Source organism: Opisthocomus hoazin, chromosome 3, assembly GCF_030867145.1.
Source record: "Opisthocomus hoazin isolate bOpiHoa1 chromosome 3, bOpiHoa1.hap1, whole genome shotgun sequence".
Classification (NCBI taxonomy): domain Eukaryota; kingdom Metazoa; phylum Chordata; class Aves; order Opisthocomiformes; family Opisthocomidae; genus Opisthocomus; species Opisthocomus hoazin.
The window spans coordinates 39639610-39664131 of NC_134416.1; the positions used below are offsets into that span (position 1 = coordinate 39639610).

Genomic DNA, 24522 nt, shown 5'->3' on the forward strand with positions numbered 1-24522 from the left:
GCAAAAAATAGTTAGAATATATTGGCTGCTACTATATCATTTAAAGTAAAGTATCAGTGATTTGCTTGTCTTTGGACATCAGTCTGTACTACTCCGTAGCTTAGGTAATTTTAGGAGAATAAATAAAATTTTTATTACATCACCAAAAATATTTTTCAGGATTCTGGAAATGCATTTCTCTCAGGCTTCAAAACAAAATGAAAACACAGACTAATCTAGAAATGCAATGTTAGATCTTTAGAGCTGTATCAAATTTATAGATCAATAGTTCTTCAACACTGCTGTAGGAAAACAGTATGTTACATAGACTACATCGTTAGTCAATGTGCCAGTAAAATATGTAAAATTCTGAAATTACCAATAATCTGTTACAATTCTTTCCATTTTATCAAATAATCAGAGAGAGAGAAGGAGAGAGAAGAAGAAGGTAAGGGAGGGAGTGAAAGACAGGGGAGAAGAGAGGGACAATTCAGTAACAATTGTTCTAGAGGAAAGCTTCTCTGGACACAGGATCAGCATGTCTGGCTCTGATACTGAAGCACTATGCTCAAAATCAGCTTTTGGGGGATCAATCTGTGTGCAAAAAGTATTGGCAAAACTCAGCACCTTTCTCGAGAAATTATTGATCCTATTCAAAGAACAAAGATACTTTTCGTGTCCTTCAAAACATCTTCATGAACAAGGTGAGACAGGTAGGGCTTGCAGATTTCAGATTGCAGAAAGACTGAGCAGCTCCTGATAGGGTCTGTCAGCGGTCAAACTTTGCTCTTTCTGTTATCCAACAGAGCAGAGATTGAACAAAGAGGGTGAACCATGGATACGGCAGTATGTGTCCAGGAAACAAGTCTGTGAATTGCAATACTTGCATAATTTTGAAAGTAAAATGAAGTTTCTGGATTTCTACTTTCTTTTTTCCCTTTTTTTTGTAATTCATTTTGCACAGTTCACAGCAGTGGGATTAAATTTATATTAATTGATTCCACTGACACAATCAGAGTTTTTCTGGGTGGTTTTGTTTGGGTCACTTGAAAACCAAATTTTAAAAAATTATTTATTTTAAATATGAAAGACATGTCTGTCAAACCGCAAAACTGCCAAGGAGACTGAACTTTAGGTGTAAGCAGTAAAATCCTACAAATGATTTTTTACTAGTTAAAGTTAAGAATGCTCTGTTTTGTTTTGGGGCTAAGGAGTCAATTCAGACTATGAAATCTTCTGCATCAGAATTGTTTTGATTAAAAAAAGGTAGAGGCACTTAGCTCTTCAGCATTTCCAGTGCCAATGCCTGTGTTTTTAAGGATACATTTAATACCCTGCATATAAGTCACCGTCATTTTGGACTCTTTCGTCTTTCACAGTACCTCTTTTCTAAATGCAGAGCATCTGCATTCATGCTTTCCTGAACTCAATACAGACAAAACCCTGGTGTTTAGAGACGTGGAGAAGCAGGAGAGGAACTGAGAGGTCTCTGAACACAAAAGGTCTCCATTTGTATGAGTGGGACCATTTCACTGAGTTGTTGATTAAAAGTCAAATGAGAGATCATCCTTACTCTACGTGTCTTTATCTCAGACCCCAGGCTGGCTTTTTCTTTTTAGTTTTTGTTTTGTTTTGTTTTTGCCATAGCTCTCCCCATCTTTGAAATGTCACAGTTTATTACTGAGAGCTCAGCTGTAAAGTGCTTGTAGGTCCTCTGATGCAAAGTGCACTGTTCAGGTACACTAATGCATGTTAACAGCAGCAGAGCTGATGTGCAGTTTCAAGACTCTATGCATTATAAATGAATAGTTGTTAGAGCGCTTCCTCGTTCCGCTGCTTGGTCAGCCCTTTGCTCTTGCAAACTGGCTGTTTATGAGTAAGTTTTTCCTCCAGGTATGCACTTACTGACACTGATAATAGATTTAGCCCCTCTGGAAATTCTGGAATAGGCACTTCAAAGCAGGTAAGACTTCCTCATTTGGAAAACAAAACATAAGTAGGAGATAAAACTTGCTGATACAAGCTATAACCCTTCGCTGTCTGTAGCTCTCCTCACAGCTTGTGCTCTTTACCATCTGGCCCACAGTCTTGAGGGTACACGTACTCAGGCACTGTCTGACAGCAGGACACTCGCACTCTACAGGACCAACTGGTGAGCACCTGAGGGGAACCAGATAACCAGGAACGGCCACTTTGGACACAGAAGTTAGCAAGTTTTGTCAGGCAAGAAATGCAGTGTCACTTCTCAGTGTATTGTCGTATATCAAAAAATATGTTTGGTAAACAAGGTTTCATAACAAGTCTTAAAGTTGCTATGGTTTTTCTTCCAGGTGTAACACAGGTGGATATCTCTACAAAAGGATGGCTAGAGCCACCTTGTCTTTATTTGTGTTGCACGCAATGCCCCAGCAAGGTGATGGACTTTCCCAGATCTCAGCACATATCCCCATTTTTTCAGTTTGTATTGTTAAGTGCTCGGAAAGATCTAGTGAAGATGGAAAGCAAACCAGGCAAATTACGCCTAATATGATCCATTACATCCAGATGATGCTGTGATCTCTTCACCCACTGCAGTACTCAGTGGATGGTTTATATGGATTTCAATGAGCAGTGCATTAGGCTGTAAACAAGGGTACAGAAAAAAGTAATTGTCTCAAATGGATTTTTCCCTCTTTTTTTTTTTTTTTTAAGCCTTTTCCCACCTCTCTGACGTCTCAAACAGCTCTGGATTAGAAACACTGAAACTACCAATGTATTCATCAGTTTTGTCTCCTTTCTGATGTTATACAAGGTATTACTCACAGTGAGGAATATGAGAATGATTTCGGAGTCATGCTTCGATGTACTGATGCATGCAAATGACAGAGAAGCTGGGGGAAATATTTAAGAGTGACCAAAATGTTGGAAATACCTGTATTCATGCCTGAACAGACTACGGACCTGACCTCAGTGAGAGCTGAGGCCACTGCCCTGAAGAAAACAGCAGTGTGTTGTACCCAGGAGGGAAGTAGTTCTGGGTTCTGGGAGCTGGTGCTTTCCCTTGAGCAAGATGCCCATTTGCCTCAATGTCAGGCAGTTATACCTCTACCCTCAGGATCTTGGTGGGGGAAAGAAAGGGCACAGAGGCACAATTTAACCAGACATTTCCCAGCTTCTGCACCCAAGTATTTGCCGAGTTTCTTCAAGAGCTGTGGGCCAGACGGCTTTATACAGCTGAAGTTGCCATCCACCAGCTGTTCCGTAATATCCTTCCTCTGTGCCACATTCCTCTCAACATAGATAGGAACTGACTGGAGCTGTGAAGCAATTTGTGGGCTTTATCTGATAAGTGGAATGAGATAGCAGCTCTGCTGAATTTCTCTGCATTCAGAATGCAGAACTCAGAGGGATGGTTCAGGTCCACAGGAAGGTGTGCGTACTCCTATGCTTTGAGCACTAACTAAATGCAAGCTCCCTGCCTTCTGCAGTTTTACTTCGGATAACTTCCCTATGTATGATTTGCACTCAAGCAGCTGTATATTTTGCTTCGGTGCTTATACATGCCCTGGAGACAAATCCCTCCTGACTGAAGTCTATAATGTACCTTATATGCTTTTATGTTCAAACATTCATTTAAAACAGCTTTTAGAAATGTTTGTGCTGGGAATACAATAGTGAATAATCCATATTGAGAGATTTTCAGCCTTGTGATTTTTGGATACCAATGCCTAAGCTTTATTCTGTTTGTGGCAGAAACTGTTACTTCCCACTGACCTTTGGGAAACTTAAGATTTTTCTCAGGAATCACTGAAGGGCGAGGGGATAATTCACATGTGGAAAACAGCCTGGCTATATTTTTCAAGTAAGTAGAATGATTTATTTGCAGAAGTGCGAATAACGCAGTACATTAAGTCTTGGGGCTGAATCCTATTTCCTGTGAAATGATCTATGAAAAGGGGAAACCTGTGCCTTCGTTCAAGGCAGTGTGAATGCATACCCAGCCAGGCTATTGCTCAACTGCTTCCTAATAGGAGCCAGAGCGCCCTGCAAACATCCAGAGCAGCTTTCGAAGAGAGGAGCTCCACGATATGAACAAAGTGGCTTGCCACACGCTTCCTCCTCTTTCACCACTTGCAAACCCTCTCGCAAGACTGAAGACAACAAGTCAGTAATGTTGTGCAGAGACGTGTGTCTGCTGACCTGCCTTCCCCGGTGCCCTGGAGAAAGTGGGCTCTTTTGGACCACAAAACAGAAGGCATGACTTGACCCTTTTCACGAAATTTTCGGAATGACTCTGTCAAGAAGGAATGAATTCCTGTTGCAACAGCTGTATTTTAGGCCAAAAATAAAGTCTGGAACAGCCATTCATTAGGCAGCATGGCTAAACAGAGCAGACGTTTGAAAGAGTGAGAAGTAAAAAATAGAAGATGTGCTCAGATTTAAGGGCCTGGCCTTGAAGCTCTGTTTCATGAAAGCACTCACTCTCAGTCATGAAATATAGTTTATCAATTATGTTCTCATAACCCTGAAAGACAGTAAATTATAATTGCATCATGACAAATACAAAAATGCCACCAACTAAAGAACTGCTTTTAGACCACTTCTTGTCTACAACTTTGTGGTCGAAAGTGTGTGATTTTAGATCAAATGAACTATTCTGTTGTAAGTTTTCTGGAATGAAGCATTTTGACTTTTCAATGTGCTATGGAATTTTGTTTAGATATTCACTATACTTTTTAAAAAACCACGTCTTTCATTAAAGAACACTCAGAATGCATGATTTAATTTCAAATTGATATGCCATTTTATCACTTTTTTGATCTTACCTTCCACCCCCAAAACTAAAATATTTGCTTGGGGGTAACCTAAAATGATCCTCTTTCTCTCCTTGATTTTTTGCTTTGGGCAGTGAACCAAAAAATCAGTTATATGCATTGCTACCATTAATATCTTTCTAACTTACTTAATGGAAAACATTCAAAGGCCTCCTGGAACATCATCCAAGTGTTTTAACTTTTTCCACCCTAAGAAAAATGTGCGAAAATCACTCCTGGCTGGTATGTCCAGGTTATGCTCAGATATTTAGTGTACTTGTGAAAGCAAAGCTATCCTTTTTTTATACATACAGGATCATTTTAAAGCAGACGGATTTTTAAACATTTTAATAATTCATAGAAATATTAAGCTTATGCCCTGAAACCAGACCAATTTGTCTGTGCGTATAACCATGTCAGATGACATACATGCATGTGACAAATATGTGGAGAATAGATACTCACCTATACAGCACAGAGGGAAAGTTTAATCTCAGAAGGCTCGAATTTTCAAATGCTACAGAAAGTCACAAAGTGAAAAACAGCTTTTGATGCAAATTTTTTACCTGTATGTCCTTACACGTGGTATTAAATCTTTTTGTGGTGGTGATTAAAGCCTTCCATGGTGAATTTTTGTAAGCATATGTTTCCTAAAGTCTGTAATTAAATGTGGTGAATGCTATTAAATAAAATTTGTTAACTCATTTTCCAAACATGTCCCACATTCTGATACTGTTATACGACCAGTACGTCCTTTGAATTTAAAGTACTTTCTGCTTGGGAGAAATTGCTGAAAGACAGGTGACGAAATGAAGTAGCAAATAATTATTATTTCTCACCTAGCTCCACATCTTGATCATCTGTGAGCACAAGGATGATGTTTGGTCTGATATTTTTTCGCTCCTGCTGCACACGTCCTCTGAATCTCGGGGACTTGATGGCGGAACAGTGACTTGTTAGCAGTTCAGTACTGAGCACTGCCAAGATGAGTGCAAACCAAGAAGACTTCATAGTAGTTCCAGTATTTCAATGAAAAGACTGATCCAGAAGTGCCTGAGCTCTAGTTTTCAAGACCTGTAGGGAGGAAAAGAAATTCTCTTCAAGCAATAAATAAACTTTCAGTCACACAGTGAAAGGATGACACTTAGGGAAGTCAAGCCTGACACATACCATTTAACATGATTATAAGCCATATTGTTGAATAAGAGCTATATTCTGTCATTTTCTAAGAATAAACTCGGTCATTCTGCAACTACGCTTTCTCAAATAATTTTCGCTTAAAGTCATGCTGCTGCCTGCATTTTGTATAGGCATGACTTCTGGTATACTCCTCACAGTGCTCCTTCTCTTACACCCCACGCTTCTTTTTATGCAACGTGTTCCTTACATTCAGTACCTGGGCACAGTCAAAAATTGCTGGGATGCAGACGTGTTCAGAACATCTGTAGGAGGAGCCCTGTAAGGAGAAAGCAGAATCCTTGTCAGTCAAAGACCTCAGCACTGTGGCTGTGCATCAAAGTCTCCAGAACTGTTCGTTACAGCTTCTTTCTCTGTCCTGAAAGAAAAGAGTAGAAAAAATTTGCATTCCCCCCGGCTCATCTACTTAATACCATACCTACACAGCGGTTAGAAGGCACCTTGGCTGCTAGAGATAAAAGACATATATATATAATGTCAACAAATGCAGGTGCTTTTCCAGCAGATTCTGAGAATAAGAGTTAATTCCAGCGTATGGCACCTGGCAAGCGGTAGAGCTATTTTAGGTTAACTCACCTGCACGAGCGACTAAACCCTTACAAAGCAGAGGGGAGAGCGTGGCTGTCATTTGCAATCTGCATTGGATCACTACATGAAAAGTCATCTTCCCACTGACAAGAAAGCTCATATTAAGTGACGGTCCAGATGATCTTACCCAGCATTGTGAAAGAGCATAACTGTCCCTCAATCAATCAACGACGAACCTGAGTGCCTCATCCATAATGCACAGTACCTCTGGCACAGCCTTGTCCTCAATACTCCGCTTCCAGACTCGGCTCAGTACATTATCAGAACCCCCTCTCCGTGCCTGTCAGTCAAACAGCTTTGCTTTTGTAAGACCTGATGCAAGCACAGAGGCTTGGCTTTGCTGCAGCAGGTTTAAACCTGCGACTGAAAATGACTGATTGGCCCGGAGAGGAATGGGTAGCTACTTACACTTTAAAATTTTGGTATTACTGATTGAAGCTCTGCAAAACCATCCTGTTTGACAGGAGAAGGGAGGGGACATCTGGGGGCAAAAAGGAAGGGGGTGGGAAAGAAACCATGGTGTCATGCCTCCTCCCTCCAGGGTATTGACCTGCCACCTACATTCCTTCTGTTTTTATTTTGGGACTATGGATAAAGAGCGGTGGTGTCCATTAATATGAAAACCCCGCAAAAGCACCCAAGCCCAAGAACATTCAAGAGTTCTGCGCAAGGGGAAGCCTGCATGGGAATTGGGGTGCACACTATATAATGAGGCTGGAGCATAATTCACGAGAAGATCTGTGCACCCGCACCTGAGACTTCATATTCAGCTGTGCGACATTAACTACAAACAGATTAACAAGCAGAAATCATTTAATGAGAGCAACACAGAAGACAAAGGGGGCCCCATCACTCACCTAAAAATGCGTTAATAGGAAAGTGCTCTAAATTTCAGGGGAAGAAGCCATAGGAGAGGGAAGGGATGGGACTTGGTCTTGGACTGCTAGAAAAAGGATCGTGTTCTTGTTTTCACATACACCTTTTATTTTAAGCTTCGCAAGCTAAACAGTTTCATGCTCCTCACTCTGGCAGGCTGTAATTACACCAGAAGAGTGTGAATGTCTTTAAAAGGAAAATCCAAGTGTCTGTTGCAGAGAAATTCTGTCTTTCATTGTCTCCACACCAACAAACAGTCCAGCCTCCGACTCACTTTAGAGCACTGTAAAGCCAACACAGGGGATTGGCATTTAACGTTGAACACCATTTTGGTGATTACATAACATTCAGGTAAGTAGACTGGAAGTCTGCAATTAGTCTGGACTGACTTTTAAAAATACTTCAATTTCCATGTATTTGTTCTAAGTCACATAAAAGCCGACAAAAGCCCCAAAGAACAGGGCTACCGGAGAAGTCAGCCTTCTGACAGACACCAGACACCACATGCTCTTTGTGCAAAAGTGGAAATACAATTTCTCTAAACGTCTGATCTTTAAATAGCAAAACTTTGACTCACCTCACGAAGCATGAAAGGCTAGGTGAAGTGAGACTCAATGTTTAGTTTCTTACCTCAGTCGTACTGTACAGCAAACTTTTTCAGACAATGTTGACCCAGAAAGCACAGTCATCCTGACTGCACTGAGCAAACATTGGTACCAACGTGTTTGAATAATCCCCCACAGTATGAAACTGCAAGTTCCTGACAATTACACCTCAGTGTTAATAAAATTTACACTAATTCAAATGAACAAGTATTCTTCATTTCACCCTCTTTGGGCTGTATTAGTTAGTTTTGAAAAATCCTTTTGCTTTAGCTAGTTAGGGCCACCTTAGGCGAGCCTTTTCTATGAAAAACAGCATGAAGGTTTCTTTTCCAATTCTATTTTTTTCCGCTTGATGGATAAAGGAAAATATCGGGACAGATCTACGCACATAAAATTAATCATCCAAGTTTCATTGAATGGTTCTTGCACAAGAGCACAGTAACGCCACCTTTTGCTGCTCGTAACTATTTCAGTTTTGCGTATGACAAATCTTTATCAAAAGGTGATCTTTGACAACTTGTCCTTTTACAGCCTGTTTCCCAGTCTTAGAAGGATACGAAGCGAAGAAAACTGTCAAAATACAGGCTTGACAGAGAAGACAAGGCTGCAATGTTTGTGTTGAATACTGGCTGCTAGTCTACAAGTGCCCCTATAGACACTGTAATTTGTCTTGAGAAATAGACAAAAATAGGCGAAATTCTAAAAGGGACCTTTACAAATTCATGTGGCGAAGTAAACTTCAATTTTTTTGTGTAGTGTTCAGAAATCAAGACGGTACTATAAAATGCTTTTCTCTAGCCAAGTAAACAAGTGCACATCATAACTTCTATACATGCTATTTGGAAATTTTAATTATATTTTTCCTATAGAACATACCTATGACAATTGAAATGTGGTCAGTAAACAAATGAAACCAGAGAAATCCAAACAAACTATTTTCCCTCATCTAGATGCAATTTTTTCTTTAAATCTTTTTTGGTTTTTTTTTTCCACAGGAGCACAGATTCATAGTTTATACTTACCTTTCATGGGATGAAACCTGAAAACTTGGATCTTTAGTTGTTTCTATGCTGCTAGTACTATACCAGGCAGTTCAAGGACTCGTTGGCATGGAGAATTAATTACCCATGAAACATTAATTACATTGGCAGGGCACTGCAAGGAAGGGCTACAGTGCCACTTCGTGTGATGTGGCATAAAAAAGATGAGGGCTTGATTTCTAGGTCTCTTAAGAGAACATCTTTCAGTGTCTAGGAAGAAAAGCAAAAGGCAAAATAGTATCTTTTGAAACCATTCATAGATTTTATATTCATTTTGGCCAAGAAGTGTTTAAGATTTTTCAGTGCATTGGCTGAAAGTGCTTAATTTGGAACACAACAAAAGATAGCCTGTTTACAAAAAAGAGCATTATCCCTTTGAAAATTCACTGTGTTTTCATGTCCACATTTTTTAGTATGTTCACTTAAAGTGCTATTTTGTGTTTGGCCAATGAAAATCTCTCCAGAACCATGCACTTTGTTTATGAAACAGGGCACTGAGTATTCACAAGTTTAATCCATTATAAGCTTTCAAGTTGTACAAACTTCTTCGTATTTAATACTCTACGAAGTGGTTTCCATGTATCTTTGCACAGGGAATCTGCCTTACACGAACAGATTTCTTTGTTGTTTGTAAATATGAAATGAAATGCAGGGATAATGAGTAACGATACTGGACGTATGTCTGTCCCTCATACCATGGGCTATGCAATGCCCCACTTCAGTAATTCATGACCAAGTGGTAAGAAAGGGTAAAGAACTTTGTCTTCTCTGCACCACAGAGTTGGTGTTTTCTTATGAGCATGAACATCAAGGACATCACACTATCCATAGACATAGATTAAGGCCCGCTATTCAAGCAGCCTTTCCTTAGAAACAAAAATGGATTAACTCTGGCCAATAAAGGAAACAGCAGTAAAAATAATACTACTAGTAATAATGTGGACTGTGATTGTGGAGCTTAAGAACCAGAATTCCAGTTTCTGTTCCTCTGATATTAGCAATAAATTTGCCCAGTGAATTGAGAATATAAGGTACTATGGGGATCCTAAATCAAGAAACTCCTAATGCGGTAGCAATTTTGTGGTTAAGAGTTTTGTTCCTCATTACTATCCAGTATCCTACTGATTATTTCTTTGTACTCAGATTTTCCTGCCTCGTCAAAAGTTGACGTAGTTTTATGTAATTAAGATATAGTCCACAAATGAATATTTTTCTACTTAGGACATTTTTAGGATTTGCTGACAAGTGCTAGGAACTTGCACAAAAATATTTCAAAAGCACAGAAAAGAAGCACAAGGTCTTGCCATTGAGAGTGATAAGTTGCCCCATTTGCTTTATACAGAAGATCATCTTGGATAATTTCTTCTTACAAGTTTCTCTGATAAATAAATGGCTCAAGCCTCACAAACAAACAAAACCTCAGCTATCTATCACCACAAGAAACTGAGCTTTCCTTCCTCACACGGAGCAGAGGAGCATTATCTTCCGATGTATTTTACCTACAACCTCCTGACTTGACAGTTTTAGCTTTAATGAATATTTTTTACAGGAACATGACCCCAGTGTTCTCTCGTTCCTTAAAAATCAATGAAGTAGAAAGACAAAGGACAACAAGAAGAATTCTCTTCGTTCATAAAAAGCAGAGTAGGGATTCTGCTATTACCAGGGTTTGTAACTTCCAATATGGCCTTGGATGTTGGTCACGTTGGTGGGCACCTGGTCAACATCACCTCAAAAACCTGCCAGTCTGCCTGTAGTGCCAGAAAGCACTGTCATTGGTGCCATGTGAGCTGGAAGTGTCTTCACCCACCTGTGCCCCTACAAAGGTCAGATTCAGTGGTTTACACATACCATTTTCAGTTATTTCTTTTAAAGTGAAATGTGTCCACCTAGCAATGCTGCTGTACTCGAGAACATTTTGCATATGTGGAAACTCAAAGGTGAAAGTGAGTGAAAGGGGTTTTCTCAGTCACACATGTACGGCTTCTGTGAATCTTTGCTGTTTATGTTAAAGAGTGGATGGACCTCTTATATTCTCAACTGGTCTATGCTATGAATCATAACAGGTGTGCAGCTAGACACCCGACAAAATTAGTAACTTCAGGAGATTAATTGAGCGAAGATTGTGCAGACAGATTGAAATTACGTAACAAAAGGTCAGGGAGGCGAGATGTTCATCTGCACCAAAGTAACCTAGCCGTTCAGAAGTCTTAAATCTCTCCATAAATCATCTTGCCCTGAAGACTAAAGGGCTGTAACAGCCTACAACAAGAAGAACAGCTCTCAGTTTCACTAATACAGTGAAGCACTTAAGTGGAAAAAGCTGTTGACAGATGACTCTTTTAAGTTTAGTAATGTTAGTGCTCTTCTCACATCTTACACTTCCATCCTGTGTTTAAAAAGGCAAACACTGCAATCTCGGACTGCCAGGGATGAGCGCGTAAATCTATGGGTCAGTTTCCTCTGGATATGTAGAACCTGCAGCCATGGGAAACACATTTACAGTACAGCAGAAGTCAGGAAAAAGCAAGACCTACCATCTCTTCTTAAAGGTTAATCCTCTAATCTTAGTTGTAAAGTGTAGGATTTACAGTGAACAGAAAGAATGTAGTTCCTATCTGGGTCTAATCTAATCATTACCTACTGGATTTCCACCACACTTTACTAATCAATCAGTTATGTGCTCACCTTCCAAATGTAATCTGTGTATTACAATGATGTATCATCAGTGCCTCAGGCTCAATTAATTTAAAGTAACTATAATTTAAAGTAATTGCGGGCAGGGAGAATCATAACCTTATATTACATTTTTACATTGTAATTTTGCAAACAGTTACAGACAGGAAAGGAAAAAGCCTGCAGTGACTTGAAAGTATTGGAAGTATAATGCACACTTGCTAACACACTTTTATAACTTTGTACAGGTTAATGAAAGTTCTTAGCAGATAAAAGTTTCCAACACTTCGTATGTCAGAGTAAAACAACAATCTGCAGTAACATTTTAAAAATACATAACTATAGAAGAAATTACCCATCTTTGAGAAAAGGAAAATACTTCTTTGATTTTAACGGTGTTAACATAGTTGAAGAAAACATTAAAGAAAATTATAAATAATAATTTTATATTAACTTCAATCTGTGAATTTTTTAAAAGAAAATTTCTGCATATTTTTAGTGAGAAGAGTGCCTACTGCTGAGTTACAAACTTCTAAAAATATACAATTACTTAAATTTATTTCTCCCCATCTGATTTACTTTGTTTTAGAACTTCGTATTTCAACACAGCCAAGAAGTGCACTTGTCATACAAAAGAGCCTGGTATAATTGAGCCAGATGACGTGCCCCACAAGTAAAATCAGCCATTCATGAAAGCTGGTCACCAGAGGCCATTTCAAACAATGCACATTTCAAAGTAATCTAAAGTAATCCCTTTTCTCTACTGATTTGGTTTCCAGGCAGTCTTAAGCACATGTGTGAAGCAAACAGGAGGCTTATTAAAACCTGATGTTATATTGGAAGTTATAATGCCATTGCCTTGTGATTGAATTCCATGTCTGTTAGTCTTCAAAGAGAGGGAAAAAAATCAATTAAATTTATATGCTTATTAAACATGAGTGTCATGATATGTGCAGTTTATTAGCACTTGCTAAATAATTAAGACCAAGAAAGATAATTAGATGTGCACTAGGCTCCAAACAGGCTTCTGATATCAGATTTTTTTTTGTCTTTAAAGAAAGTGGCTTTGAAGCTACCAGGTAATCTAATTGCTAAAAGACTCCAAATATTTTTGAAAGATTATAAAGTAACCTCTGTGTATGAAATAACCTCTGTGTATTCCATTTTAAAACCACATGTCTTTGCCATATCTCTGCTCACTTCAGCAGTGTGGGGCTTTATGAAAACATACCATACAATATAACACACTGACAGTTCAGTGATCCAGTAAGCGGTCTGGAGTTGGGAGATCATATCACAGAGCTGAACAACAGTGACACAGTTTGCACATTTCTTTAAGTTCCTGTTGAAGTCCACTGGCTTTAGAAACTGTGCAAGAGCATAGCTTTTCACATCTCCTTTAGACAGATAATGCTTTCAATTTAAAAAGCTTCCTCCCTTGATATGTTTGCTTCCTCTCAAAGATCTGCAACTCTCTTTGAAAGAGGGATTTTTTTGTTTTTTATTTGGTTAACAGTTTGTCTTTCTAAATAAATGGATATGATTAACTTGAATATGAATACAGCATCTTTAGCACAGAATATCTATGGATCTACGTAAATAGGAGAAGACAGAGAATGCCCCTTTCCTCACGACAATGTAGACACCTCTGTTATCACAGGGACATGTTGAGGTAGGATGTGCCGTCATGTGGGTTGGTGGTCTTGGGTGGAAGCTGAGCCAAATGCCCGGCTGCTCTGGCCACTCTCCTTGCTGACTGCACAGGGGAAGCAGCAGGAGCTCCTGGGGACCAGAGTAGTCTGTGTAAGGGCTGAAGCATGAGGGATTGGTGGTATGAATCTATATAAGTGTGTGTATGTAAACAGGCAGAGCACCTGTACTCCTAGGAAAGGATCTCAGGTGTACTTTTAGCTATAACACAGAAGGATCGACTACTCAGGAACACCACATGAATTTAGATAGGTGCCATCTCCTGGCTAACCAGGACAGTGAGGCAGTTCCTCTTAGTGCTTTTGAAAAACTTACTCTGCTATACTACAGTGCAGAAAGTGAACTTCTTCGTAGCATCAGTACTTTGTGTGCTTACATGCACAGTGATTGTGATTGTGTGCACGTAGATCCACTGTAGATTCCATATGGCATTTGTTGACTTTCTCTTTCACTTCCAGGTCTGGAGACCAAGCCTAAGATTTCTTTTTTTCGTAGTCCCGTCATATTCAAATGACTTTTACTCTCAGTAAGTTCAAGCTGGATTTAATAGGACTAGTAAGACAGAGTCAATGGATCAGCCCTAGTACCATTTTTTAAGCAATATCATCCTTACTAAGTTGCTGCTCTTTGTCAACCAGCTTTTCCAGTCCTGACACAGTATAAATTTTATCTTCACTGATATATATGTAAAAGCTCCTGGACAGAACAAGAAACGTGTTTTTAAATAAGTTCCTCCCTGACAAACCTGTACTGTAGCGAAACCAGCCTACTAATAATAGTAAACAGACAGGCAGACCAAACAAAACAATCTGCTACAAAAAAACAGATGCTTTATACCCTTTTCAGTCATGACCAGTCAGTGAGGAAGTTGTACTGACTTGAGGCACCACCGAGAAGCACATCACCCCTGCTATCAATCTTACTTTTAATCGTCTTTGTAATCAGGAGGCCCCTGGTGTTCCTCAAGTTGTGTTATTAGGGGGCACAAGTTACAGCCCCAGCCCAGGGACTCTGAGGACCTGTGTCTGCTGTCGCAGTACTCCTTCCAGTCCCCTTGTCTCCTGTCCCCTCACTGTCCCACTGTCCCCACTCAAGTACACACCTGCGTACGCCTGGGGCAGATTCAAGGGGTGACCTGCAGCTTGCTCACCGTGGGGAAACTCCAAAAGTCATCTCTACATGGCCATATCCTGCTGAGTGAAAAAAATTTTGCGTGGGAATGGCAGCAAATATGAGCAAGGAATATGAATGATGGATTTTGCTGCCAAACCAGGTCTCCAAGTCCTTACTTAGACTGTGATACATATGTTCTGCTGTGCAAAATAAATGTGTCTGCTGGATTCAATGGGACTGCTCAGCTCCTTAAAACAACCTCCTGCAGGCTCTATGTATCTCTAGTGTAAGGATGCTTTGTGATTTTTGCTGAATATTTCAAAAGAAGCTAACCATCAGTGGCTCAAGAGGAAAGATCAAAATATAAGGAACATCTGGGTACTGAATTTCATCTGAAAATAAGTATTCCTATCAAAAAAGCCTGAAATTAGAGTCGCACTTACCTGTTCAAGGACAGAATATACCATAGACAAGTTATCTGTCTGAGGAATACCAGTTCTCTCAGCCTGAATTCTGGAAATCTGTTCTCAAAGAGCTGTTTGAAAATAATCTTCAGTCTGAGATCTAAAAGACTCAAGAATGACTTGTGAAAATTATTCTGTGAATAACTTTATCTCAGAAAACATTTTGAAAGGGTAGCACATATAAATGCGCCTTCATTTTCCAAGTGAAAATGCCTGCGGAAAGACTTTCTTCATCTTTCAAGCACACGTACAGATACTTTCAATTTCACAGTTCTGGCTTCTGTAGACGAGAGAGCAGTTTTAAAGCACGGGAGATGAAGCTGAATACATTCAAGCACACATATTTTTATTTCCAATGCACTTCTTATTAAGCAAAGTTCCTATTTAGCAATGAAGAGACATAATTTTATATCATCTTTATAAATGATATCTATATCTTGTATCTTCATAGATAGTTAATTGTGAGCCTGCTCAAGAGTCAAGATTGTACTAAGGTGCCTGACACAGCACATATTGAATTGTTTTCTGTAGCAGTGATGGAGCAGGCAGTCAACCTATTAGGTCCCAGCACCTTACAGTGCATTATGCACAGAGAGGAAAGACAGGAATGGAAATTGGTAATCTTTAGGTAGAAGCTTCTGAATAATGCAGAACGGACCAGGAATGGGAAAGGGTGTATCGGAAATGACTCCCAGGCAACAGGCTGGAGATAGAAAGGTTAAGGACAGAACCGTGGTGCTTTTCTTCACTTTGTGCAGGAAAGAATTTGGGAGGCATTCCAGTTTACAGTGATTATTGTGGGGAAACCATCAATGCTTGCTTTACTGGATGTTTTTTTTTTCTGAATGTAGATGAGATGTTCTTATATGAAAGGTGTCTCATAAACTGCATCAATGACTCAATTCAGGAATGCTTAGACCAACATATAGAGAATCCACTTTGTCCTTAGCAGGCTCAGCTGTGAGGTCAGACCAGGCTGCTGAGGGCTTTACCAAGTCAGGCCTTGAAAAGCCCCAAGGATGGACACTGCCCAGATGTTCTGGGGCCCTGTTCCACCACTCGACTCTCCAGAAGGTGAAATTTGTTTTTCCTTATATCCATTCTGAACCTCTTCTCTTTCAATTTATGTCATGTCCATTGTCTCTTGTCCTCCTGCCATGCATGACTGTGAAGAGTGGGGCTCCATCTTCTCAGTGACCTCCCTATAGGCACTGGGGGACTGGCATTAGACCCTCCAAAGCTGTCTCCGCTCCATGTTGAACAACACAGCTCCCACACCCTCTTCACACAGGGCAAGGGTTCCAACCCCCAGTCACCTTCATAGCCATCTGCTGAACTCACCCCAGTTTACTGATGTCTTTTCAGTATTGGGGACCCAGAACTGGACATAGTATTTCAGATGCTGTCTAGCAAGTGCTGTCTCAAATACATTTTAATATTTGTTTAAAGATCTATTGCTATTAGGGAAAAGTGAGCTCATCGAAGTGAAACAAACATTTCACAGGGCCTTTCCTTGTAAAGTGAATGAATCAACGAAGTTTTTCAAGTAATTGGACTGACTGAACACATGATTTTTCTATTTCAGATTATTTCTGAAATTTTGGTGTTATTCTCAGGACCAGGAACAAATAGTGCCATAAAAAAGTTAGATTTGCTATAGTTACAGGCTGACCAAAGTCCTTTGAACTGGGGAGAAGTCTTCTAATTATTTCAGTGCTCACTGCTTCAGCAGAAATGAAAAATGATTTAGACATCATTTTGTGTTTTGTTGGGTTTTGGTTTTTTTTTTTGTTAATAGAACACAGTGATTAAAGCAGTCAGAATTTAGAAAAGAAGTGCAAATTTGTATGTGAGAAAAGAGAGACTTGAAATCCCCTCTGTCCCAGACCCCATGTAAATGTAAAGAGCACATCTGGAATGAAACAAATGATCTGACTGGTTTCTGATGAGCTGGGTGGTGTAAATGTTTCACACTAACCACACTGCACACTCATAGGAGCTAATTCATCTGCCATGAATACATTCCAGTGTATGTTGTCCTTTAAAATAAACAAGCAAAAATGAGTAATTTATCGGGAGTTAAACGAATATTTTTCCAGAGGGACCCCTTCTGTCCCTTATGGCTGATTTTATAGTCTAAATGCCGGCAGTTTAAATGCTACATCCTCTGTCTCACTATGTGAAACAGTTATTGCTTTAAAATATGGAATTTCAAATTTTTAGTGCTGTCAACAAGTTCCAATTGTTCCTGAAAATATCATTCAGGCTGCTTATTAGTTTCTTAGAAGACTGCAAAACTCCAAACACAGAGCTGCAGACAGTGAATAATGATAATTTTCCAAAGCCTCTATTTACAATAGCATTACGTTTGCAAAATGTCTTTTTTTCCAGATTCAATTTAAGAATTTTGATGGAAGGTTTATAACCACAAAAATGTAGCTTTATAGGAAAAGTCTCCTGAAAAAAAAGGCTAATCATAGGCAGCCCTGCATGTTTTAAATTTTACAAGTCCTTTTTATTTCTTAATACCTTAAAATCTATAAAAAACCAGATTATTCTTGAAGATATCATTATGACCTATTAACATCACAATGATTAATGTATTTCCCAGAGTTTTTCTATAGTAGGAATGAAGTTATTAATTTGCATTTGTTCCCACAGAATCTTCCTGATAGTAAGGGTTACTTGTGTAGGCAGCTCCGATCAGAAGCTCTTAGCAATAGATACTCTTTGAGACTGAGGTTGTTTAGACTAACACAGCCTCCAGATAACTTCCCTCCAAAATTAGAGGTGCTTTCCATGTCTTACAGTGATGAGCAATTACCTCTTGGACACAGGATTCTGAAAAGCTCTACAAGAAGGTTCGTGGCATAATCTCCCCCTGCTTTCTGCCCAGACATTTTCCTTTTTGGCAGAAGAATTCAACACTGAACATTAACACTGAAATACTTCCAGACTGAAAATGTTCCTATATTCGTGTGTAGTGTCCTGACGTGCATATCTAGAAACTGTAACTTGCACCTAAAGAAAAGCATGAACACTTTTTTGGAAAAAACACTTACTGTGACGGTGGTGTTAAACAGAGAGGCAGTGCGAAAGACTTCCAAGCTGCAGAAAGGAGGATACCCTGAGAATGCAACATTTTCCTATCTCTGTTCTTTTATTCAATTTTATAATAGGCTTTTGTCAAACTCCTACCTGTCCTTAGCATCTCCTTTAAAAGCAGAGTGATTTCAAGCAGACGATCTGCCCTAAATCTCCTCCGCAGACCTGCAGGATGGGGATCACAGCACCCGTACAGCACATAGCATAATCCACTACTCGGTCACCTGCTCAGGTTACCTCACCTTCTTGTTTTTCCACTTTATTGAAAGCTCCTAGAAACTTACTTCTTCCCTAGCTGGCAAAGTGTGTTTAGATTATAGGCAGGTTAAAATTTGTACAAAAATACACTGAACATTTTGGGGTATGAAGAGAGACAAAGGAATCTGAGATGAAAAATGCATTATGCTACAGTATAATATGGCACCGGATTATGTTTCCATTATCGCCTACATTGAAAACTCTGCTGACCCCTGGTCAGAGGCATTTATCTTAACATCGCAAGTATTTGTAAGACTCTTCCACATTTCTTCACTTCTTTTCTCTCCCAAAACTAGGCTATTATTGCAATATTGAGTTACATATTCAGCTTTGCGTGGAATAGGGCTGGGAAAGAGAGACAGCAAAATGTCTGAACTTGGCATGTGGTTCTTACATTCACTGATATAGTTTTTACACATCTGCAAATGAAATCCTCCTGTTTCCAGCAACACCTATAACCACATTCTCAGGGCACAGCGTGGGCCCTGTGGGCCCTGGCCAGGAGAAGGACACTGCGGGGGGCACCAGGGCAGCCCCAGGCGCTGGGCACCTCCCTGGGACAGCGACTGGCCCAGGCCAGGCTGGGATGTGGGCCCGTGGGTGGGCCGGGCTCAGCAGGGTCCATGGCCTGACAGGGCTGGGGGGCACCCAGGGGGCTGACGTGGGGTCCTGGGCAGTGGGCAGGGAGGTGGATGCCCCAGGGGGTGGGCAGGGGCAGGCAGGGCCAGCAGTACCGCATGGCCATGACATGAACGAGCAACAGCAGCATCGGTTGTAAATGGTTGAAAAAGTATCATCTACCCAGCTGAGCAAGAATCAAAACCCATTATTTGTAACTGCAGAAAAGTTGCCCTAAAAATTGCAATGGACAAGCACATTTCACCAGGAAATTGTTACGGATAAATCCACAGGAGCGGCTATTCTGTGGGGAAGGGTGTAAACAACAAATGAACACACTAAATCACAGAATCACAAAATCACAGAATGGTAGGGGTTGGAAGGGACCTCTGTGGGTCATCTAGTCCAACCCCCCTGTCGAAGCAGGGTCACCTACAGTAGGCTGTAGAGGACCTTGTCCAGGCGGGTCTTGAATATCTCCAGAGAAGGAGACTCCACAACCTCCCTGGGCAGCCTGTTCCAGTGCTCCGTCACCCTCAGAGGGAAGAAATTCTTCCTCATGTTCAGATGGAACTTCCTGTGCTTCACTTTGTGCCCATTGCCCCTTGTCCTGTCACTGTGATACAGTAGAAAGGAGCATGTCACAATCACCGCCTTTACCAGTATGATAAAGAGGGGTCTATTTGTTATAAATTATCTTACCTTCTATGGTTTAATATTCAGTTCAGCAGTCTATACAAAATAAACATCAGTTCTTAACAGTCAAATGATACAGGCTTTGATTTACAGGTGAGGACACAGTGCGAAGGCAGTTTTAGGAAGCAAACAACCGTAACCAAATAGCAAAGAGCTTTTGCTAATACATTTTCTCTTTAGTGTGAAATTGCTTAAAACCAAGGCATCTGATTGAACATAGACAGTGCAATGAATGTCACAAGTTGGCATCTAATACCTGCCTAAGGCTTATGGCTGAAAAACTGCTCCTCATGCTACGTGTTATGGAAATATCCTGTTGAATAGGACTTTTGGACAAATTTTTAACATGTCATTCTCTGTTTGTAAACTATATGTTAGATCTAACACTTTCAGTGGCTTTTTCATGTTTTCCTACAAAACATCTTTCATATAAGTTCTTGGATTCACCGTGCAAAGAATTAGCTAATTGATTATCCCTGGTATCAAAGAAATAACACTGAAACTAAAACAGAGAAGGATCAGACTCGAGTACTCGAGTCCAGGCTAAACTTTCTGTTTACTCTCACACTTGAGGCTCAGATAGAAAACCTCAGCTTTTCAATGTGAAAATACATTTCTATACAATTTCATGTTGTGGAAAGAAAAACAAAAAACACTGGAAGGCCTTTGTTTTCATTGCTGAGTGAAAAGAAAAAATCTGAATCGATGAAAGCTAAACTGTCATCCTCTGGCCAGCTCTACCTTTAATGAAAGACAGAGTGCAGATCATACATGCCTATGATATTAAATGAGAACAGTGGTAAGTACAAGGCCTCCCTTGAAACCCAATGATATTACTGCTGAGGACACTATGCCAGAAGGACTTTCCAAAACTGACACCATTCTGTAATTTACTGTGAATGATGACCTGTCAAGATAGACTGGACCATGAGCTTAGATATTTAATGACCATCCAGGTAAGCCTCCTTGTAGAAGGATTCCTGACTTGCTTCCATTCATCAACCTTGTATTTGAGCGAAGACTGTCTTACACTTAATTCATGGCTTTACTTGTAAACTGATCACACACTATTCAGAAATTATTAAGAGAAATTATAAGCTGACAATGCCATCTTTGGGTCAATGTTCAAAGTAGAACCATGGTTCCACTTACTGCTCTATACTGTAGGAATACAAGACAGAATGTATTTCTTCAGTAATGTATGGTGCATGTTACCTTAGGAGCTAAGTAAGGGTACTGGAAAAGATTTACTGATATTTACTTATTAACTTATACAAAATTTTTAAATGGGTTCATGTTACAGTCTCCATCTGTGTTATGGTTCTCTGCCATATATAAATATGCAACTGTCAGACATTCTACATTTAAATGCTCCTCAACACCGTGCCTTTTCTCTCTTCGAAGACAGAGGGCATTTAAATTGCATAATCTGCAGGGCATTCAGACCTCAGTGATGACAATACCAGTGGGGACTAAAATATGACATATTACTTGCTGCTGTGTTGTGGACTATCGTGGCAGATATATGATCTGTTAACTGGGCATGATGTCATCCACTGCAGCAATTGCAGCACTTCTTGAAAAACTGTAAGCTAGCACAGTTATGCCAGTAGACAAATTTGCTGATCCCATGGTCAGGCAATTGTTATTATCTTGAGATTTTGTTCACAGGTCCCTAGACTACATGCTCTCACAGAAAAAGAGTCCTCACAACATGCTTGTGCCTCAAGGAACAGCATTTGCTGGCATTTGAACAGTAGTCACCATCTGTTGATGCTTTGGTTCATTACTGGCACAGACACAGGTAAGGTGTTCTCTTCTACCCACCGTTACTAGAATTGGTTATGAATCTGCCTAACAATATCGACTGACATCTGAACCTAATTTTTGCTCAAGCACATTTCCCTGACCCTAGCAGCATCAAAGGAGCTTAAAATGACTGTCAGCATAGAGGCAAGGTTCATTACCAGAAAGGAAACCATACTGTAGAAGGAATTACTACTCTAGTGAAATTTCCCCAAGTCTCTTCTATATATATAACACACTGAAACTTCAGTAAAAGGAAACTTCCATTATCTAGTAATCAAAGTTATCTCTACTTCCACAGCCAACTTTTACTGCTGCTGTCAGCTGTGCTGACAGTGAAGTATCTCCCTATCACTTTCGGGAACTATTCTGTACCTTGCAACAACAAGTGGTTTTGATTACCAAATTATTCTTATTAACTAGCCTTCTAGGGAAGAATGTTGACAGTTGAAGATGGGATACAGCCATTAATAAGCATGTAACCTTCTCTATTTACAAACATTTCCTGAATTCTGCAGTTTTTCTCCAATGCTCAGTGGTCATGCATTCAGTGAATATTTTCTGCCTTTTCCCTTCCTCCAAGAAAATCACATAATGTAAGCACATCAAAGCTGATGGCTATAAGGAATTAGCAAGTGATCACCCTGTGGAGGGTCTCTCAGTCTATGAATACTACTAATAAGGCACTAAGTACGAGAGTTTCCTCAATGTATAATTGCTTACTCTTCATCTCAGCAGGTTTTTCTTTACTTAATCATCACCAAAATAACCCATGTAAATCACAAAATGGTCTAGTTGTTTGATCATCCCCTTTCTTTGTGTTAGCCCTTTGATATTTAACCTCCCATTTCAGTCAGCTTTTCAAGGATGTTTTCCAGAGAAACAGTATGTCTCATTTGACGCTGTATTAATCATTTGAAGAGAACATGTATGTTGCTAGGTTGGCAGTAAGTGTATGCGCATGAAAGCAGGCCCAGTCATGGGCCACAATGAGTTCCTTCTGCAACAGACCAAGAGCCCTTCATCTTTATCGACCTAAGGAGCAGGTCAGATATGATGGCTGCTATAATAAAGACATTTCTTGAATACAAAAATGCCTTTGCAGTTAATCACCAGCTAATCAGTATGAAAATCTCAATTTTGTTTGGCTTTAAAATACTTCAAGATAACAGCACAATACAGCTGACATGCTAGAAGAAAGGCTAATACTTAATCTTTTCCAAGCCTTGACAGACATGCATATTAACATCTGACTGGAGATGGTAAGCCTTTTGGAAAACTCTAAGTATCTTTTCACCTACTAAGCAATGACTAACTCCAGAAGAAAGTAACTTGCTCAGGTAAAAAAAACTCTTATGTGTCTATTACAAAAAAAAAGAAAAAGAAAAAGTCTTTGAGGTAAGCAATGGGCTATGTTGTCCCTGTTTTGCTCTGCAAACAATTTTCGTTTCACCTAGCTTGTGAGAGAACAAGCAAACTGCATGCTAACTATAGCACGTTTACCTTTTATTTTCCATGATTTAGCAGATGGTAGTGAACTGTGTGCAAAAGGATGATGAAAAGCAGTAATTTAGGATCCACCTGGATTCAGGTAAAGGGTAGAAACTTTCATGTGAATCACAACAAAAGAAGGATAATGCTTGCACCTTTTTCCTGTCCTGTGGTACCTTACCCAGCCTGACCCAAAGAATAAAACTTCTAAGGCCACCACAACGGATAATTAATACCCTTACACACGTCTATGTGTTATATTGGAGGTAAAAACTTAATCATACTTAAAATAACATTGAAAATTAAATTTGGTATGACAAAATCAAAAGAAGGAAAACCTAACAGAATTAATACTCTTTTCAATAACAGAATAAGCTCTCACCCATAGAGATACACAACACTGTAAAACTGCTCAGAGATTATGGTATGTAAGTTATGTGGTAAATATTATAGGGATCTTAGTTTCTATCCTGCTTCATGGGATGAAAAGGAGCATTTAACCGCTTGGCTCCTGCTGGTTTTGAATGAAAATCCAATGCTTCATTAATATTTATCCCTTTTTCTTCTAACCCTACTATACATGCTCTCTTTCGGAGTTTCAGGAAAACCAACAATTATCACATCAAAGGTCATCAGTCCACCAGGGAAACTTCAATCCTTAACTGATGGAGAATTGCTGCAGCTTTTGCAAACATCTCAGATCAGGAGAGCAAGTGTTTTCCCTCCTCCTTTCCCTCCTGTGACTTTTGTTGGTTTTATTTAATCAGCTTAGAAGACCTCCTTAGTTTTCTTGTGATGCCATACACTATCCTAGACATCAAAAAGATTTTTATACTGCTGTTATGTTTATACAGAGGGATTAAAAGAATAACAATGATTTAACCATGCTGCACAATAGGTCCAGTCTGAAGGACTCTGCTTAAATTTCCCAAAAGTTATTTTTCTTAAGATCCATTCTGAAGTTATTGGCAACACTCTCGCTTACTTCAATAGTAGCAGTAACATTAAAGAAAGAAGGTGATATATGCAGATGAAAATGACAGAGATGTTCAAGTTACCAAACAGCAGAAATCAGGATAACCACCAAAAAATTAAGATACTCTACTCCTGCCAACAGCAAGCATTAAATAAAAATGGCATGAGTCAAACTCCCAAGATAAATCAAGAAACTGTTTTCAAAATAAAGATATTTTAAAAAGTAAGAAATGCTGTGTTCATGTTAGTTATCTTTTGGCTTCATAGCCTCTATGGTTTTGCATTTTGAAAGTTTTTTTGGCAATCCTAAGTCCTAAAGAACAGTTATTTTTTTTCCAAATGAGAGATAAGTTTTCCTAGAATCATGTGATGCCAAAAATCAGATCTCTGACAAAGCAGAGAGAGTTGGCAATGCTAAAAATGTGTTTTCATCAGGGCTGAGGAAGACAGAGTTTGGATGACACTGAATAGGAAAGGCACCACACTCATCTGTGTTTCCAGCCTCACTGGAGAATGGATGACCAAACATTAT

General features: G+C 39.6%; 1 protein-coding gene across 7 annotated transcripts in view; it reads right to left on the reverse strand.

Moving 5' to 3' along the window:
- The window catches only part of SULF1 (sulfatase 1), a 126548-nt gene that overhangs the window by 59123 nt on the left and 42903 nt on the right, over window positions 1-24522 (reverse strand). For 2 of the 7 annotated variants that reach the window (XM_075416027.1, XM_075416025.1), the window contains 2 exons: window positions 6169-6228; window positions 5612-5846 (listed from right to left, as the gene is read on the reverse strand). In XM_075416027.1, coding sequence (XP_075272142.1) covers window positions 5612-5783 — 172 coding nt within the window. In that variant the 5' untranslated portion in view covers window positions 5784-5846; window positions 6169-6228. Of the gene's footprint in view, window positions 1-5611; window positions 5847-6159; window positions 6229-6545; window positions 6770-24522 lie in introns of those variants that run through there. The other 5 variants (XM_009940498.2, XM_075416022.1, XM_075416023.1 and 2 more) reach the window with 5 other exon arrangements.